Here is an 18715-nt window from a genome sequence, read left to right as displayed (position 1 = left end):
TTCCCCCGGCTAACATAAGTTGGTACATCAGCAACTGTATAAAGTTTTTCTATTGCAACGGAAATTATTGTATATTAAAGGCTTTTGCAAATTCCTGGCAACTTGGCATGCTCAGGTTCTACCACAAATTCTCTCTGACCACATTTTCATTTTATCTATTGAAATAAGCACTTTAGGGGCTTCCCTGGGGGCACAGTGGTTAAGAATCCGCCTGCCAATGCAGGGGACACGGGTTCGAGCCCTGGTCCGGGAAGATCCCACATGCCGCGGAGCAACTAAGCCCATGTACCACAGCTACTGAGCCTGCACTCTAGAGCCCGGGAGCCACAACTACTAAGCCCACGTGCCACAACTACTGAAGCCCGCGTGCCTAGAGCCCGTGCTCTGCAACAGGAGAAGCCACTGCAACGAGAAGCCCGCGCACCGCAACAAAGACCCAACAACGAAGACTCAATGCAGCCAAAAATAAATAAATAAATTTAAGAAATAAGCAGTCTGTCTCCTTCCCTAGGGCTTTCAGTGCTCTACTGTTGCCCTCATTCTATTTAAGGCATGCCTGTCCTCCTCTCCACAGTCCCTGAATTTCCAAACGGCATAACTATGTGCTCAAACAGAAAAAACAAAACACCCCCAAACCCCAGTCGGGGCACTGCAAAACAAAACTTCTCACAAAAAGCGATACGGTTGCACATTTTGGACCTTTTCTATGACTTAATGTAGGTTTCCTCAGAAGAGTCTCAGTGATCCAGAGACTCTTCTTTATGCTGGGTGGTCGCGCCTATTACCATTTTCCTCGGATATATGTATCTAGAGAACTTCTGTGTGCGCTCAGTAATATTTAATGGCTCCGCTACCGTCACCCAGGCACGAAGGCACAACTAGGGCACAGTGGATTTTTTGTTTGTTTGTTTTGTTTTTACGGTATGCGGGCCTCTCACTGTTGTGGCCTCTCCCGCTGTGGAGCACAGGCTCCGGACGCGCAGGCTCAGCGGCCATGGCTCATGGGCCCAGCCGCTCCGCGGCACGTGGAATTCTCCCGGACCGGGGCACGAACCCGCGTCCCCTGCATTGGCAGGCGGACTCTCAACCACTGGGCCAACAGGAAAGCCCAAGGCACAGTGGATTTTACTCTCACCAGAGAGGCCGTCTAGTACCAGCTCCCGGGTTCAATGCCGCCAAAGGGTCCACCTGCTCTACCTCTTGGGCCGGTGCCCCGCGCCTAACGAAAGCCTCCGCGCGGAAGCGGCGGGCGGCCTCCAACTCCCGCCCGCTCACTGACAGCCATGCTCCTGCCAAGACTCAAGCTCCGCGCGGCCCGACGCTCGCTTCTAACGGCTTCCCGCGCCCGGCGGGCCTCCGGCGGAGCCTCACACCCCCCAGCCCTCCACCTCCCCAGCCCCTGTCACTGTCCCAACACCCACGGTCCCGAGAGCCCGGAGGAGGCAGGGAGAGCAGCCGGCCCCCAGCTGCAAGCCAAGGGAACCCGCCTCCACCTCCAGGTCCGGGGAAGCCCCACCGATACGTCGGTGAGAGCGCCGAACGCGACGCCCGAAGCTTCCGGAGACCTTACACGTCCTCAGCAGGCACACGCCCCCGCCGAAACGGCTCTTCGGCCCTCTCGCGAGAGAGTGCCTGGTGGCACCTCCTTCCCTTCAGCAGTCTTTCTCTCCCCGCCCCCAGAGTGCTCGCGCGGCTTCCTCCGGGGGGCGGGAGCCTTGGACGTGGCGGGGCCCGGCCAGCCAGGGTGCCGGGCCTGGGGCGCTCTGCTCGGCCTCTCGGCAGCTGGCCCTCCGCGCCACCTTCAAGCCCCCGACAGGCGCCGTCCCTTCCCAGGTAGACGGCGCAGGCCTGAGTGACGCCGGGGTGGAGCCGCGGGCCGGGCGGGAGGGTCGGCGAGGCTGGTCTGGGGGGACGCCACACCTGCGCGGGGCGGGGTGGGGCGGGAAGGTGCGCACGCGCGCTGGCGGCCCGGAGGGCGGTGGCTCCCGGAACGTTGAGCGACGGAGCCCGCGGACTGGGCGAGCTCGCCGACGGTGGCGTAATCTCCCAGCCTCTCTGCGTCTCCTTTCCTCCGCCTCGGTTTGGGGCGGGGCAGGAGAATGGCTTCGGAGATGGAGTCGTCGCTCGAGGCGAGCTTCTCATCCAGCGGTGCGATGTCAGGGGCCTCAGGGTTTCTGCCTCCGGCTCGCTCCCGCATCTTCAAGATCATCGTGATTGGCGACTCCAATGTGGGCAAGACGTGCCTGACCTACCGCTTCTGCGCCGGCCGCTTCCCCGACCGCACCGAGGCTACTATCGGGGTGGATTTCCGAGAACGAGCGGTGGAGATTGATGGGGAGCGTATCAAGGTGAGCGGATGACAGACTGTCAAGGAGGAAGGCTGTCCCGGGGATGACAAGGGTCCCAACCGCTGCGTGGGTTAATTGCTGGCCCGGTGCGGGGCGTGCGCTCCATCTTTTCAGACGCTGGTGTGGAGATGGGAGTTGGGGATTGGAAGGATCTGTATATAGCAAACTTCTAAAGCAGTGCTTCTCCAACTTTGATGTGCATGAGATTTGCCTGGGGATTTTTTTTTTTAAGTAAATACAAATGCTAATTCGGTCGTGTCTCAGGTGTTGCAGATGCAGCTAGTCTGTGGACGACACATTGAGTAGCCAGAGTGTAGGGCGTATCCACTGACTCATGGGCTGTGTCTCACATGCTGGGAGTTAGTGAAGTAAAACCGAAGGAAAAACAGTGAAATTTCTCAAGCATGGGAAGTTCATTTAGGAAATACTATTTGTTAAACATTCATGTTAGCACTGCCCTAGGTACTGTGGAAGTAATGCCCCTTTGCCTTTGAGGAAGTACTTAGATCTTCTTTTGCATACAGTTTTGTTACAGTAGTTTTGGTATGACACTGAGTTGTTGAGAAGAACCTGTTTTCCTGCAGAAACATTCTGTAATTTGTACTTGGTTTCTACTTGGGTTGCCAGAGCACATTCTCAGTGCCACCCGCTTTCAAGTCTTCTTTAAGTCTTATTGGTGGTTCCCGAGACTGGAGACACAGTAACAATGGAGAAGGTAGTAAGCCCAAGGCCAAGCCTGGGGTTCTGAGGGGTTGCAATGGGGACGTTGGAGAATAAGGATCAGTGACAGGGCTGAGGCCTCCTGATGATGTAATCCTTAGACACACTTCTTGAGTCTGAGCCACCACTAACCCCTCAGCTACCTGCTGATACCATCCCTTAAAACACGGGGACCCGAGGAACTGCTCTGCCTTCCTTATACTGCATTTATTTTTTCACTTTAAATTAGGATGTTCATCTTTACCTCAGTCCCCCATGGGGAAAAAATAGGCTCACTTCATTCCCATCCTCACATCCTTGAGGCACAAACAATTTATTTTTTAGTTGCCTAACCACTGCCTCACCTTCCCACCCCCAAAGGGGTTTTACTGCTAATGATAGTAAAGGAGAAATAGGGTTGAAAAGACGTCAGTCTTCTGTAGGCCCTTTTGCCTTTTAATCTTTTTTTTTTTTTTTTTTTGCGGTACGCGGGCCTCTCACTGTTGCGGCCTCACCCGTTGCGGAGCACAGGCTCCGGACGCGCAGGCTCAGCGGCCATGGCTCACGGGCCCAGCCGCTCCGCGGCATGTGGGATCTTCCCGGACCGGGGCACGAACCCGTGTCCCCTGCATCGGCAGGCGGACCCTCAACCACTGCACCACCAGGGAAGCCCCTGCCTTTTAATCTTCACTTTAATTTTTCATTGTCCCATTCAAGCTGTGAGTGGTGGTCCTTTGGGTGCACCGTATTAGTGAGTTAAGAAAGATTTGTATACATTGCAAAGAAAAAGCAGAATAAGAGGCTCGTTAACATCAGAATTAAGTTGGGCCCAGGAACCTTTAGGGGAGGAAAGTAGTGGGACTTCTTTCTGAGGTTTGAGAGGGAGTTGGTTTGGGAGAAGAAGGAGTTCTGAGAAAAAGTGCATGGGCTTTGGCGCCCAACTGACCTGGCTCAAATCTGAACCTGTGAAAGGGCTGTGTGTCCTTAGTAGATGATCAGCTTTGCCCCAAACTGTCCCAATTTTAAAAGTGAAGTCCCACATTCCCAGGAGCTCCCTCCGTCTCGGGCAAACCGGGGTGGTTGGTTACTCTAGTCGCTAGGCAGTTTCCTTAATCTTTCGGAGACTGTTTTCTCATCTGAAAAATTGGGATAATAGTACCACATCAGGCTAATATGAGGGATAGATGAGAACGTATATAAGGCACCTGGCTCCATAGTTGGTCATCTTAAGAAGATTCTTCTTCCCTGGTGGTTTAACATCACTTTTTCTCTTTGGCACCATCAGTTCTGCAGCTGCACAACCAGAGAGTGAAACAGAGATAGAGCAGGGCATAGGCACACAGCTGAAGGGAAGAGAAATTCCCCTCACATGGAAGCAGGATAATAACAAAATAGAGGGGATGGAGGCAAGGGAGGAGTTGGGGTTCAGTGGCCCTTTACCTGCCTCCGGGTTGCCATTTATACTTTAAGATCACAGATGAATCAGGTGCAAATTTAAGAAATACTTACAGCATATTAAAAGTATATAAAATATGTCCAGTGCGTAACATCGAAGGCTTAGCTACTGGGATTAGCTAAGTGAGATACTGTGTTAAATGTTTTGTGGCCTGGAAATTTTTCAGAGAGCATGTCTTACAGCAGTGCTATTTCAGAATCACTTAAAATGTTTTACGAAATGTAATTAAGTCTATATGTGTTAGTCTGTCCTAAGTGCTATATATGTATAATTGAAAGAGTAAGATCTTGTTTGCAGAATTTTGGAAGTTAAATAAAATTATAAAATTAATTCCTTCAATAAAAATACATTTGATTTTCAAATCGAGGCTCTAATCCTTATGCTCCTTCCTTGTGTGTGTATCCTCATAGCCGTACCCCTTTCGTATCAGCGTGTGAGGACGGCAGACACCAACAGAACCATTAAAGCCTAGTGTTGGATTTAATCTCTTTCTCAACTAGGGATCTTCAGTTCCTATTTGAACTTTGAGATAGCTTACTTGTTATTTGTAGGGATATGCAATTTTCCCACGTTAATATTAACTAAAGGAAAGCAACCAGGACTTCCTGCCCCATTGGTCAAACATTTAATGAGTAATTGTTGGAAAGAAGACATTTTGTTAGGCACAAAGTATTATGATTCAGTGCAGGAATCAGCAAACCATGCTTGAGGGCTAAATACGGTCTGCTGCCTGTTTTTTTAATTTGTTTTTCTGTTAGTTTTTTTGAAGTTGGAATATGGTTGACGTACAATATTATGTTAGTTTCAGGTGTACCACACAGTGATTTGATATTTGCATACTTTATGAAGTGATCACCACAATAAGTCCAGTAACCATCTGTGCACCGCTGCCTGTTTTTATATGGCCTGCAAGCTAAGAATGATTTTTACATTTAAAAAAAATAAACTGATTTATTTGGCTGCGCCAGGTCTTAGTTGCAGCACGCGGGATCTTCTAGTTGCGGCATGCGGGAGGAGCTTTTAGTTACGGCCTGAGAACTCTTAGTTGCGGCATGCGGGATCTAGTTCCCTGACCAGGCCCCCTGCATTGGGAGCACGGAGTCTTAGCCACTGGACCACCAAGGAAGTCCCGATTTTTACATTTTTAAATGGTTGGGGGGGAAAAAATCGAAGGAATAAGATTTCATGACAAGTGAAAATGTTATGAAATTTAAATTTCAGTGCCCCTAAAGAAAGTTGTACTGAAACACAGCTCGGCTCATTTGTCTACATATCGTGCTTGCTTTTGCACAACAGTGGCAGGGTTGAGCAGTGGTTGTGGTAGAGACTGTTAGGCCTGCAAAGCTAAGACACACAGAAAAAGTTTGCTGACCCTGATATGCTCCGTAGATGATTTGCTGTCCTAGATGGGGTAAGATTTATATACCTAAAAAGATGACTAGCAGGGCTTCCCTGGTGGCGCAGTGGTTGAGAGTCCGCCTGCCGATGCAGGGGACACGGGTTCGTGCCCCGGTCCGGGAAGATCCCACATGCCGCGGAGCAGCTGGGCCCGTGAGCCATGGCCGCTGAGCCTGTGCGCCCAGAGCCTGTGCTCCGCAGCGGGAGAGGCCACAACAGTGAGAGGCCCGCATACCGCAAAAAAGAAAAAAAAGATGACTAGCAAAATCAGGCAGTAGGTGAGCGCCAAGTTATTGGTTTGGTTGTCGGTGGAAGAATCGTTCTCACTTGGAGGGAGATTTTGATGGGGAACGCCAGCAGGATGCCCCAGCAGGGTTAAAGGTTCCCGTGGGCAAGTGGCAAGTGAGAAGACTGCGAAGGTTTTGGTAGCAACGTTTCTGAAGAGTTTGGAAAACAGCTAGGATGTAGCTTGATTTTGTGTGTGTGGCAAAAACGTCCAAGTGTTCTAGGAAGATAAATGTGGCAGCGATTGAGGATGAATCCTGAGAGAGACTCGCTCTGCCCCGTGACCTGTTTTTCTATCTACATCCTCTCCTTTGGAAGTCTCTTGACTCCGCCTGTCACTTCTATGAGGATAACTTCCAAATCTTTGTTTGGCCCAGACCTCTCTCCTCCTCTGTCATTCTGCGTTTCCTGTTGTTTTGTAGACGTGGCTATTTGGATAATCGCTCCCTCCCCTCAAAGTTCCGAAGTGAGTTCCTCGTCCCTGTCAAATCTGCCTCTGCTGTTTCTCCTCGACGTGACCTAGGTGGTCCTGGTGTTACCCTCATCCCGGAGGCCTCGCCTCTCTCCTTTGCTCCCTAAATCCACTTAGTTTTCTACCTGGATGATTTCTCTCATTCACCCTTCCTTCGGAATCCTAGTTCATCTTTTCTACCCTCTGCTGTGTTGCAGCGGCTCAGCTTCACCCAACCCCAGTCCTCAATTAATCTGTTTGCAACGTTGTTGCCAGATGCCAGCTGAGTGCAGCACTTTGGGGAGAGTATCTCCCCTGCCTCAGGGGCTCTGAGTTTCTCCATTATTTCGTAAAGTTCCAACTTTTAAAATGAACATAAGGCCTTCCTTCTCTTGCTCCAGACTTCTTTGCTAACTTAACATTTTTTCCCCATTAATTTCCTTCAAGTACCCTATAGTCCAGCCAATTATTTCCTGATCCCTATGTTTTCCTCTTACATTTCCCACTATTTGCCTGGAATATCCCCCCTTTCCATATTTCACCACATGTAATTCTTCCTTATTCAACTCAGTGTGTCTGTGTTAGGAATCTCCCTGCCTCTCATTCTCAATTCTATTTCTTCCTTCTATCAGCTTCCTTTAGCACCTTACCTGCGCCTTTAAACTCTCTCTCTTTCCTCATTGTTCTATATATGCATCCACCTCTTTTTTTTTTTTTTTTTTTTGCGGCACGCGGGCCTCTCACTGCTGTGGCCTCTCCCGTTGTGGAGCACAGGCTCCGGACGCGCAGGCTCAGTGGCCATGGCTCATGGGCCCAGCCGCTCCGCGACATGTGGGATCTTCCCGGACCGGGACACGAACCCGTGTCCCCTGCATCGGCAGACGGACTCTTAATCACTGAGCCACCAGAGAAGCCCTCCACCTCTTCTATTAGGTCTACTCCGTCTTGCTCAGGACAGGGCGTGTGTCTGATAACCCCGTAGACGTCTTCCAGTGTGTGGCTCAGTTTCTAAACTATGCAGGACTTGGATAAGTGCTGCCTACTTGGTGGCAGCAGATCCATTGGTAGGCTGCTCTGGAAATCCGACTCGGCGTGTATAAGGGAAGCTAGTGAAAGAAAGAGGCGGTAAGAGAGGCATTTTGATGATAAAGCCAAAGGCTTCAGTAACTGGCTTTTGGTGATGAAAGGACTCACATGGCTGAGGGTGTGGGTCTGGTTGACTGGAGGTAGGTATGCCTTCAGTAGAGATGAGAAATACAATGTGGAAGATGGAATTTTGAGAGGCTCCGTAAAAAGTTTTTTCCTAGTCATTTCTTTGTTGAGATGGTGGTGTACTCAAATGGAAATGTCACATTCGCAGCTAGAAGTGTGGAATTGGAGGAGATAATCATGAATATGAAGTTGAAGCTGGAGAGCATAGATAGATGAGAACGAAATGCCCGATTTGGTTAACACGCACAGGGAGCGGAGTAGAGCTTTGTGTCATGGCGCGATGAAGATGATACGCAGTGAATGCTGAAGCCAAAGGTACATCAGATTATTTCCGCTTCTCCATTGTTCTGTCATGATCTTTATTAAAAGTAATCTAATGTTTATAAGTCAAAGCATATTGTATAAGACATCATCTCATACCTTACCTTACTAGAATTAAATTGATAATTCATCTTCAAGCGTGGTGATGGGGCGTCCCTGGTGGCGCAGTGGTTGAGAGTCCACCTGCCGATGCAGGGGACGCGGGTTCGTGCCCCGGTCCAGGAAGATCCCACATGCCGCGGAGCGGCTGGGCCCGTGAGCCATGGCCGCTGAGCCTGTGCTCCGCAACGGGAGAAGCCACAACAGTGAGAGGCCCGCGTAAAAAAAAAAACAAAAACAAAAAACGTGGTGATGGTGGTTAGGGAGATACCAAATTGGTCCTCTTGATTTGATTTGCATTGGAATTCGGAGAATGAGAGTATTAACTGTTGGGGTACCCTAAAAAGAACCTTAATTTGTGACTCCTTAGCTCAGAAAACTTTAGGAGGTTTGGGTCTAGTCTGACAGAGATTCTGTATTGCAGTGGTTTGGTGAGGCCTGTATGGTACAAGCAATATTCATTTTCACAGACCCAAGCCGTTCTACTGTCTGAAGTGTCCCTGGAACCAGGCCGGAGGCCCATTCTCCTTCCAGCCTGATTGCAAAAGCCTGTGGTTCTTGTACCTCGTCTTTGAAGGTGGCAGCGTTGGTGTGTGTACTCAGGTGGTGAGATGTGATAGAATTATTTACTTTCCAGGAATCTTTAATCAGTAATCAAGATCTTTTGCTTTAGAGTCTGTGTCAGAACTCTACTCAAAGTAACAAAGCAAAATGAAAATTTATTGTTTCACATAACTGGAATCCCGGAAGTAAAGTTCTCTTTCTGCCAGTTCCAACACCAGTTCTAAAATGGAGACTCCTTGGTTCTGATTGGGGATTGTGACACATGCCCATCCCTAAACTGTGGTGGTGATGTGGAGACGGCAGTGCCGGAATTTACAACCCAGGGCTCCCAGCTCTTGCTTCCTTTCTCTCCCTGCTTACTCTCTTCCTATTCCTTTCATTAGGCTATAATTCAGTTCTTCCCTTGAAGTATTCCTTTCAAATAGTCACACAAAATTTGTTACTTCTCCTTGTTAGGGAAGCTAAAAACCCCTAAAATTTAAAATAAATTTTAAAATTTGCCATTTGGATCTATACATCAGATATACATATTTCTACTCTGTATACCCAAAGCAAAAAGAGTTCTCTTGAAATGTTACTTACACTCCTTATGATGTTGATTTACATCATCAAGTTGTTAATAGAAGCTTTTATGTAATTACCAGATGATCTTTTATATAGGCTGCTTAGAAGCAAAAATAATAAAAACGTGTTCTTTGAAAGAACAGGGGAAGAGGAAATTTGATAGCTGATCCAACAAAGAAAGGTCATCTGGGCTAATACCTTCATCCTTTTCAGTCAAGCAAAAAAAGCATTAAATCAGTTTAGCCAGGTCGTTTCTCATTTTGGTCATAAAACTACTAAAAAGAGCTTTCATGAACAGTAAGAATCTGCTCTTTGGGACTTCCCTGGTGGCGCAGTGGTTAAGAATCTGCCTGCCAATGCAGGGGACACAGGTTCGAGCCCTGGTCCAGGAAGATCCCACATGCCGCGGAGCAACTAAGCCTGCGAGCCACAACTACTGAGACTGCGTGCCACAACTACTGAAGCCCGCATGCCTAGAGCCCGTGCTCCGCAACGAGAGAAGTCACCGCAGTGAGAAGCCTGCACACGGCAACGAAGAGTAGCCCCCGCTCACCGCAACTAGAGAAAGCTTGTGCGCAGCAACGAAGACCCAATGCAGCCAAAAATAAATAAATTTATTAAAAAAAAAAAGAAAGAAAGAAAGAAAATAAGAGGACAACCTACAGAATGGGAGCAAATATTTACAAATCATATACCTGACAAGGGTCTAGTGTCCAGAATCTATATGTGTACATGCACACGCACACACACTTTATCAATAATAAAAAGAAATAATTAAAACTGGGCAAAGCATTGAATAGACATTAAAAAAAAAAAAGACTCTGCCCTTAGTATTTAGCAATTAGGTTGTCATTTTTGTTGGAGCTTGATATTGGAATTTAAAGTAGAGATTCATGAAATATTATTAATGTATATTTTATATTACCTTTATGATGTTTAAAATGGGAGTAATATCTTGTAGAACCACCTATGAGCCATTTTCTTTCTTAAGATATTATTAAACTGGGAAAAATTGCTTTGAAAATACTTCCTAACTTAATATTTCCCAGGACGAAAGCATGTCACTTCCTTAGGTTCCAGAGTGTCATTTTCTCTTTTTTTTTAAGCGTTGTGAACTACTCCACTCATAGCTAACGCTCAAGATGTTTCTAGGTTATCGTGAGGTTTGTTCCCCACTGGGTATCTATATGTGTCTCTCTCTTTCAGTCAAAGCTTTCTCTAGCCTTCTGTGGCTGACAGTTTTTATTAGTTGTCCTGTCCTTTCTTTGCCGGGTCTCTCACTGCTCCTTCCGCAGCCCGCTTGCCCTCACCTCAGTGTCCTGTGCAGACCTGAAAGGCAGCAGGCAGCATGACAGTGTGTCTGTGTCCTATGCCTTCACTGGTTCTAGCAATTCGGTGAGTGAAATTTTGAAGCTTCCTTTTAGATACACTCGGCCCTCCAGGGGCAAATATATCCATGGGGAAATAGTTGAGGAAAAAAAATTCCGGAAAGTTCCAGAAAGCAAACCTTGAATTTGCCCACTGCTGGCAAGTATTCACATAGCATTTACTTTGCATTAGGTATTATAAGTAATTTAGAGATGACTTAGAGTATTCGGATGTGTGTAGGTTAAATGCCAGCACTACGCCGTTTTATATAAAGGACTTGAGCAGCCGTGGATTTTGGTATTGGGGGGGTGCTGGAACCAATCCCCCATGGACACTGAGAGACAGCTGTACTTCTTTGTGAGTGCCTCACTTAACATAGTATTTACTTTTACGGTTCTCCGATAAAGTGTGCAGAGTTATTATTTATGACTTCTTGTTTCCTGGGAGTCTTGATATGGTTAGAATGTTTTGAGCAGGACTGATGGGAAGAGGGTTACGTTGAGTCAATCCTAGCCTAAAACAAGCAAGTGGTTTTCTTAGGGATAAACATCCTAATCGTCACCACTTGCATTTATTGAGGACTTCTACGGTTCTTTGAGGCAGGTCTAAATTCAGCATAATTTTTTTTTAAACTTTAGTTTGTTAAAACAAATAGAAAAAATGTATGTTTGTTGTGGAAAACAGAGAAAAGTAGAAATAAAGGGGGACATTGCCTTAAAGACAACCATTGTTAATGTTTTGGTATATTTCCTTTTTGTATGTTTTTTATTATTCTTTTAACTTAAAAATATACTCTGCTTAAAACATTATAAATCATTCTTCATCGATGAAATGATTTTTTAAAATTAATTTTTATTGGCATATGGTTGATTTATAATGTTGTGTTAGTTTCTGCTGTGCAGCAAAGTGAATCTATTATACGTGTATCCACTCTTTTTTAGATTCTATTCCCATATAGGTCATTCCAGAGCATTGAGTAGAGTTCCCTGTGCTATACAGTAGGTTCTTATTAGTTATCTTTTTATATATAGTAGTGTGTCTGTTTCAGCCCAAATCTCCCAATTTATCCCTCCCCCCTGCCCCCCGCTTTCCTCCTTAGTAACCAAAGTTTGCTTTCTATTATACATCTGTCATCTGTGACTCTATTTCTGTTTTGTATATAGATTCATTTGTATCTATCGATGAAATGATTTTTGAATACCTGAGCTGCAAGAATGTTACTAAAAGGGAAAAGATCTGTTCCAATTTCTCTGGACAGCTTTTATGTAGGTCATCCAAATTATTCCCCAAATCTCTTTCTGAATGTTAAAGAGACGGTTTGAAGTGGGTTTTGTTTTCTCATTCTAAAAAACTGAGATATTTAAGATTTGAAAATATACAATTCAGTGGTTTTTAGTATATTCACAAGCCTGGGTAACATCATCACTGTCTAACTCCAGAACGTTTCATCACCCCAGAAAGAAACCCTATACCCATGATCAGTCACTCCCCATTCCTCCCGTTCCCTCAGACCCTGGCAACCACTAGTCTACTTATTGTCTCGAGGGACTTGCCATATAGTGGACATTTCATATACATGGAATCTTACAGTGTGTGGCCTTTTGTGTCTTGGCTTCTTTGGCTCAGCATAATGTTTTCAAGATTCATCCATGTTGTAGCATGTGTCAGTACTTCATTCCTTCCTATGGCTGAATAATGTTGCATTATATGGACATACGTTTTATTGATCCATTCATAAGTTGGTGGACATTTGGGTTGGTTCCACCTTTTAGCTATTATGAATAATGCTGCTATGAACATTTGTGTACACGTGTTTGTGTGAACATATCTTTTCGGTTCTCTTGGATATACACCAAGGAGTGGAATTGCTGGGTCCTAGGGCAACTGTCTCTCTCTCTCTCTCTTTTTCCCCTAATTTGTTGAAGTGAAACTCAAATAACATCAAAGTAACTATTTTAAAGTGAGCCATTCAGTGCATTCATAATGTTGTACAACCACCACCTTTATCTAGTTTCAAAATATTGCCATCACTCCAAGTAAGAGCCCTCACGCATTAAAGTTTCTCCCCATTCCCCAGCCTCTGGCAACGACCAGTCTGTATTCTGTCTTTATGGGTTTGTCTATGTCAGATGTTTCATACAAGTGGAAGCATAGAAATGTGACCTTTTGTGTCTGGTTTCTCCTCAGCATACTTTGGAGGCTCATCCCTGTTGTAGCAGGTGTCAGCACTTCATTCCTTTTTTTTTTTTTTTAAGGTCTTTATTGAATTTGTTACACTATTGCTTCTGTTTTATGTTTTTTGGTTTTTTGGCCACGAGGCATGTGGGATCTTAGCTCCCCAACCAGGGATCAAACCCGCACCCCTTGCATTGGAAGGCGAAGTCTCAACCACTGGACCTTCATTCCTTTTTATGGCTAAGTAAAATTCTGTTTAACTTGCTGAGGAACTGCCAAACTTTTCTAAAGTGGCTGCACTTACATCCCCACCGGCAACGCATGAGAGGTTCCACTTTTCCACATTTCTGCAAACACTTGTTATCGGCTTGCATTTGTGTGATGGCTAATGATGTCGAGCAGCTTTTCGTGTACTTATTGAACATTTGTATATTTTCTTTGGAGAAACATCTGTTCACATCCTTTGCCGATGTTTTTAATTGGGTTATGTGTCTTTTTATTATTGAGTTGTAAGAGGTCTTAAATATTTTGAATACTAGACCCCTAACACATGTATTATTTACAGATATTTTCTCCCATTCTTTGAGCTGTCTTTTCACTTTCATGATAATGCCCTTTGAAGCACATTTTTAATTTTGATGAAGTCCAGTTTATCTGTTTTTTTCTTTTGTTGGTTCTGCTTTAGGTGTCATAGCTGAGAAACCATTGCCTAATCTAAGGTCACAAATATTTACCCCTATGTTTTCTTCTAAGATTTTTATGGTTTTAACTTAAATTTAGATCTTTCATCCATTTTGAATAAATTTTTGTATATGGTGTGAGGTAGGGGTCCAGCTTCATTTTTTGCATGTTGGCCCAGCACCGTTCATTGAAACGTCTGTGCTTTCCCTCACTGACTTGTCCTGGCACTCGTGTAGAAAATCAATTGGCCATAGATGATATGGATTTATTTCTGGACTCTAAGTTCTGTTCCACTGATCTGTATTTCTAATCGTATGCTGATAGTACACCGTGTAGCTTTGCAATAAATTCTGACATCTATAGCTTGAAACAGTTTTAGTTGTATGCTGAGTGTTTTTATTCTTAACATGTTAATTGGGATTTAAAAAAAGTATTTTTCTTAAAAAGGAAAGTTGTATTTTTAAAAAATTATAATTTAGGGCTTCCCTGGTGGCGCAGTGGTTGAGAGTCCGCCTGCCGATACAGGGGACATGAGTTCGTGCCCCGGTCCGGGAAGATCCCACATGCCACGGAGCGGCTGCGCCCGTGAGCCATGGCCGCTGAGCCTGCGCGTTCGGAGCCTGTGCTCCGCAACGGGAGAGGCCACAACGGTGAGAGGCCCGCGTTACGCAAAAAAAAAAAAAAAAAAAAAAAAAAAAAAAAAAAAAAAAATTATAATTTACTTTATCAGTTCTTCGCGTAGTTAGTGTAGCTAGTCTATGAATGCTTATTTTATAGGGTCTGAAACTAAATTTTACTTTTACTGTTGAGGAGGCAAAGGCCTAGTGGTGTAAGTAACCTACGGGTGGATACACAGTAGGTATTTAATAAATTTTTCTTGATTTAAATAGTCTTAGATGTTATTAGTTCTTAATTTGCTGACAACTGTTTGCTTCTACCTCTGATTTATTCGATACTGAGTCTTTATGGCCCATCTGTCAACTGTGTTGCTTACATCAAAAGGGGGTATTTTTTAACAACGTACTTTGTGAAGTGGTCTCTAGGAGTGCATCAAGGCAGAACCTGTACTTTCCTGAGTAAATGCGACTGTAAGCGGTAAAGGTTTTAAACAGTGTACATAGCAAATAATTTTAGGATAGCACTGAGCTACATGTAAGAGAAATTCAACTATGGTGATTTAAGCATGTAAGGTTTTATTTTTCTCACGTAATAAGGAGACCAGGGGCAGCAGCCTGTATGGTGGTACGCCGTCAGCAGTATTCTATCTATGCTAGACTTCTGCTCTGTCATTCTTGTGTGTGGCTTTCTTCTTTATGCTTACAAAGTGGCTGCTGAGCCTCCCAGCATGATATTCCATTCCAGGCAGAACGGGTGTGGTGAGAGAAGTGCAAAAGGCACGTGCCAAATGCTCTGTCTTTTTTTTTTTTAAAAGATTTTTTTTAATGCCAAGAAATTCCCATGTATTTTTATTTATTTATTTATTTTATTTGCGGTACGCGGGCCTCTCACTGTTGTGGCCTCTCCCGTTGCGGAGCACAGGCTCCGGACGCGCAGGCTCAGCGGCCATGGCTCACGGGCCCAGCCGCTCCGCGGCATGTGGGATCTTCCCGGACTGGGGCACAAACCCGTGTCCCCTGCATCGGCAGGCGGACTCTCAACCACTGCGCCACCAGGGAAGCCCTAAAATCAATTTTTGAGGTATAATTTTTCTAAACAAACTTGATTTACTGAAATTAAAGTGCTAGATTGAAGTCTTTGTTCTGACACTTGCATTAATGATGAGGTAACGAGACTAGTATCATGACATTTGGATCCCTTAAATAACACTGAAAAGGCATCATGGAAGGGAGCAAAGTAGTATAAGTGAAGAAGTAGGAAAGACCATGCAAAGGTGGTTAAAGTTTTCTGTATGTATAATTGGAATGAAACTTTCAGTTTTCCTCTTTTTTTCCCCCACTTCCAGATCCAGTTATGGGACACAGCAGGACAAGAACGATTCAGAAAGAGCATGGTCCAGCACTACTACAGAAACGTACATGCTGTTGTCTTCGTGTACGATATGACCAACATGGCGAGTTTTCATAGCCTGCCATCTTGGATAGAAGAATGCAAACAGCATTTGCTAGCCAGCGATATTCCACGGATTCTTGTTGGAAATAAATGTGACTTGAGGAGTGCCATTCAGGTACCCACAGACTTGGCACAAAAATTTGCTGACACGTACAGTATGCCTTTGTTTGAAACCTCTGCTAAAAACCCCAATGATGATGACCATGTGGAAGCTATATTTATGACCTTGGCTCATAAGCTGAAGAGCCATAAACCGTTAATGCTTAGTCAACCCCCTGATAACGGAATTTCCCTGAAGCCTGAACCAAAGCCTGCAGTGGCGTGCTGGTGCTAAATCACAGTCTTTATTGTGCAATCTAATTTTGACTAAAGAGGTACTTCGGAAGTGTGGCAGCGATAAGTCATAGAATTTAATCGCAGATACCACGGGGCATCCTGACACTTTACTGTTTACCGTCGCCATGCTCATTTTTGTATTTTGTGTCTACTTCATCAGGTTTGTCACTGCGACAGCACAAGGGAAAAGTTAGTTTTCAGAGGTTGGAGTGAAGCAGAGGTAGGGTGAATCAGAGCATCTTTCCATTGAGAGCCCCACGAGGAGGCTTCAAATGAGAGTATGGTGGGATTTTAAGAGTCAGTGATTGTTTAATCCTGTGTTCCTGCAATTGAAAAAATATAGTAAGGGTTTAGTATACTTACTCGTATGTGCTTTGAATGGGAAGTGTTCTCAATGGGGTAAAAACTGGTATTTGCCTCTCCCTAGAGTTCTTTCTTTGTATTATTAATGTACTTAAATGCATTATTATTGGTACATTTTAGAGCCAAGACTTTAGTTCCAGTGGAAGGAGAGAGCCTAGAATGTTTTCTGGTTCTCAGTCCATAAAGAATGACCTTTCCAACAGTTCTAGATGCTTAATATTTCAAATCACTATCAATCAGGTCTACAAATAAAAAAATCATTGTTATTTTTAAAAGAGTAATTTGAATTGTTTTCTTACTAAACTCTACACATTATGCAAAAGTAAATCAGATAGTAAGGTGCTTTATACTTTATTTTGATACCTTTAAACATTGAAAAACTAATTGAAAGATTTGAGGAGATGTAATTTGGGGGAAAATAGCTAAACATGGTTCCTGGCTACCACAAAAGACCTATTCCTGGCTTTTGGTCAAGCTGTGTGTCAGACATAGTATCTCTTGCTCTCCCCCGGCCCCCAATCAATTTAATGCCTAAAGGCTGAATAAACAAATCATCTTCCGTTTGGATTGTAACTCTGAGGGCATACCTGTAATTGCTCTGAGTCTACATTTTATTTCTGTAATAGTACATTACAGTACTTCTGTTGTTTAAATCTTTAAATTTTTATGGTCACAACAAACTGCTCCTCCTCAGTATAAAAAATAAATTAGATATTGAAAAATATCTAGTCTATCCCTTGGTGGTAGAAAGAATATTTCAAAAAGTTTTTTTAGCCTAATTACTTTTATTTTGAATTTAAGACTTTGCACATAGGAAATAGTAAGCTTGCATGTGAAGCTATTATGTGAATGGAATGTAAGCCATGAACTTTATCTGAAGTGTGCACATTGACTAATTCTGAAAGATTGCTGAACTTAATAATTTTAGAGGAAATTAAGCCAAAAGATGATTATACTTAAAATATTTTTAGAATGTGGGAAACCATTTAAATATGTGATGTAATCTAGTTTAGGATTTTTTGTGTAATCATGATGGTGGTCCTGACTGGATAATTTACTTATGAAAACAAGATAATTCTATTAAATGAACTAATGGAAAGTAATAATTACAGGAAATAATTATTCTGTTTTAAACATTAGAGCTTAAGGAAAAACAAATTGGCTTTGTTTGCTTTTAAGAAGATTAATCCATTTTTCTTATCATGGTAGAATTAAAAATGGTTTGACTCTGTCTAAATTAGTGTTGATTTGCAACTATTTTTATAGTAAAACAATGACAGCTGTTATAATTGTCATGGGCGGAGCAGTTTTTTAAAGAAGGGAATCTGTTTATTGCTTATCAAAACATTTTCTAAAGTGGGGGAAGAAAGTTTACAGACTTTCCAAGCACTTTTTTTTTCAGTGCTGTTATTACTCATGTTTTTAAAAAGGTAATTTAACTTTATTTCTTTTTGTAAGAAGTTAGTAGTAAGTATCCTTTAAAGTTCTGTAAAAGGACTTATTTTTTCACTTTAATATTTATTTTAAAATATTTGTATCCCATTTGTAGTGATTTATTGTTTTAATTTTTTCTACATTTGTTTTTACTTTTAAAAAGAACATACTGATCAGTTGAATGGGGTAAAGCTTTTAGATATTTTCCAGAATATTTATAAAACACAGACTATTGAGAAATCACTTACAAAATGGTGGCTATCAAACAACTAATTATTAATTTTTAAAGCACAAATCACACATTTTGTAACTCCTGTATGAATTTATTTTAACTGTGACCTTTAGTTGAAAACCTCAGCTATGTTTTGGAAAAGTCATAATTTGAGAACACCAAAGGAAACGAATCAGATTCTAGTGAAGTTAGCTATTCGTGACAATGCTGTATTGACAGTGTATTGCTAGTACATTTCCTCATGAAATCTAAACTAGAGTTAAATAATTTTCTTATGGAATAGCATCACTGTAACTTTACCCTCATGAAGTTCAATAAACCAGCTTTGGCATAAAGAAATTGTGGTTTATTTTCGTTTGGTTACTAGGTTGAGCATAAAATAAAACAAACAAACATCTCTGGTTTTCCTCTGGCTTCCAGGTAGTATGTAATCCATTAGAATCAGACGGACAAAAGCTAACCCATTTGGAAATACATTCAAGGTTAAAGAACTTTTCGGGAAAAAACCCTAAGTATTAAAATTAGCTGATAGGGTAGCTTTTTTATTTGTAAGGCTGAGTAATCCAACTTGTTTAAGAACAAACACTTCAGTGCAAACGGCACATATCACAAGAGCGGTCGGCATCTGTATATTTAAAGGTTGAAGAATTTAGCAGGAT

The 18715-nt window shown here is 43.5% G+C and overlaps 1 protein-coding gene across 1 annotated transcript; it reads left to right on the top strand.

Moving 5' to 3' along the window:
* The first annotated feature begins 1948 nt into the window (after positions 1–1948).
* On the top strand, positions 1949–18395 carry RAB33B (RAB33B, member RAS oncogene family). The gene is made up of 2 exons (XM_067735041.1): positions 1949–2348; positions 15585–18395. The coding sequence occupies exons 1-2, from the start codon at positions 2100–2102 to the stop codon at positions 16023–16025; spliced, it is 690 nt and encodes a 229-aa protein (XP_067591142.1). The 5' UTR covers positions 1949–2099; the 3' UTR covers positions 16026–18395.
* The last annotated feature ends 320 nt before the right edge of the window (positions 18396–18715 follow it).

This window comes from Pseudorca crassidens, chromosome 4, assembly GCF_039906515.1.
Source record: "Pseudorca crassidens isolate mPseCra1 chromosome 4, mPseCra1.hap1, whole genome shotgun sequence".
Taxonomy (NCBI): domain Eukaryota; kingdom Metazoa; phylum Chordata; class Mammalia; order Artiodactyla; family Delphinidae; genus Pseudorca; species Pseudorca crassidens.
The sequence above is the reverse complement of the archived record's forward strand: the minus strand, read 5'-3'. Positions and strand labels throughout refer to the sequence as shown.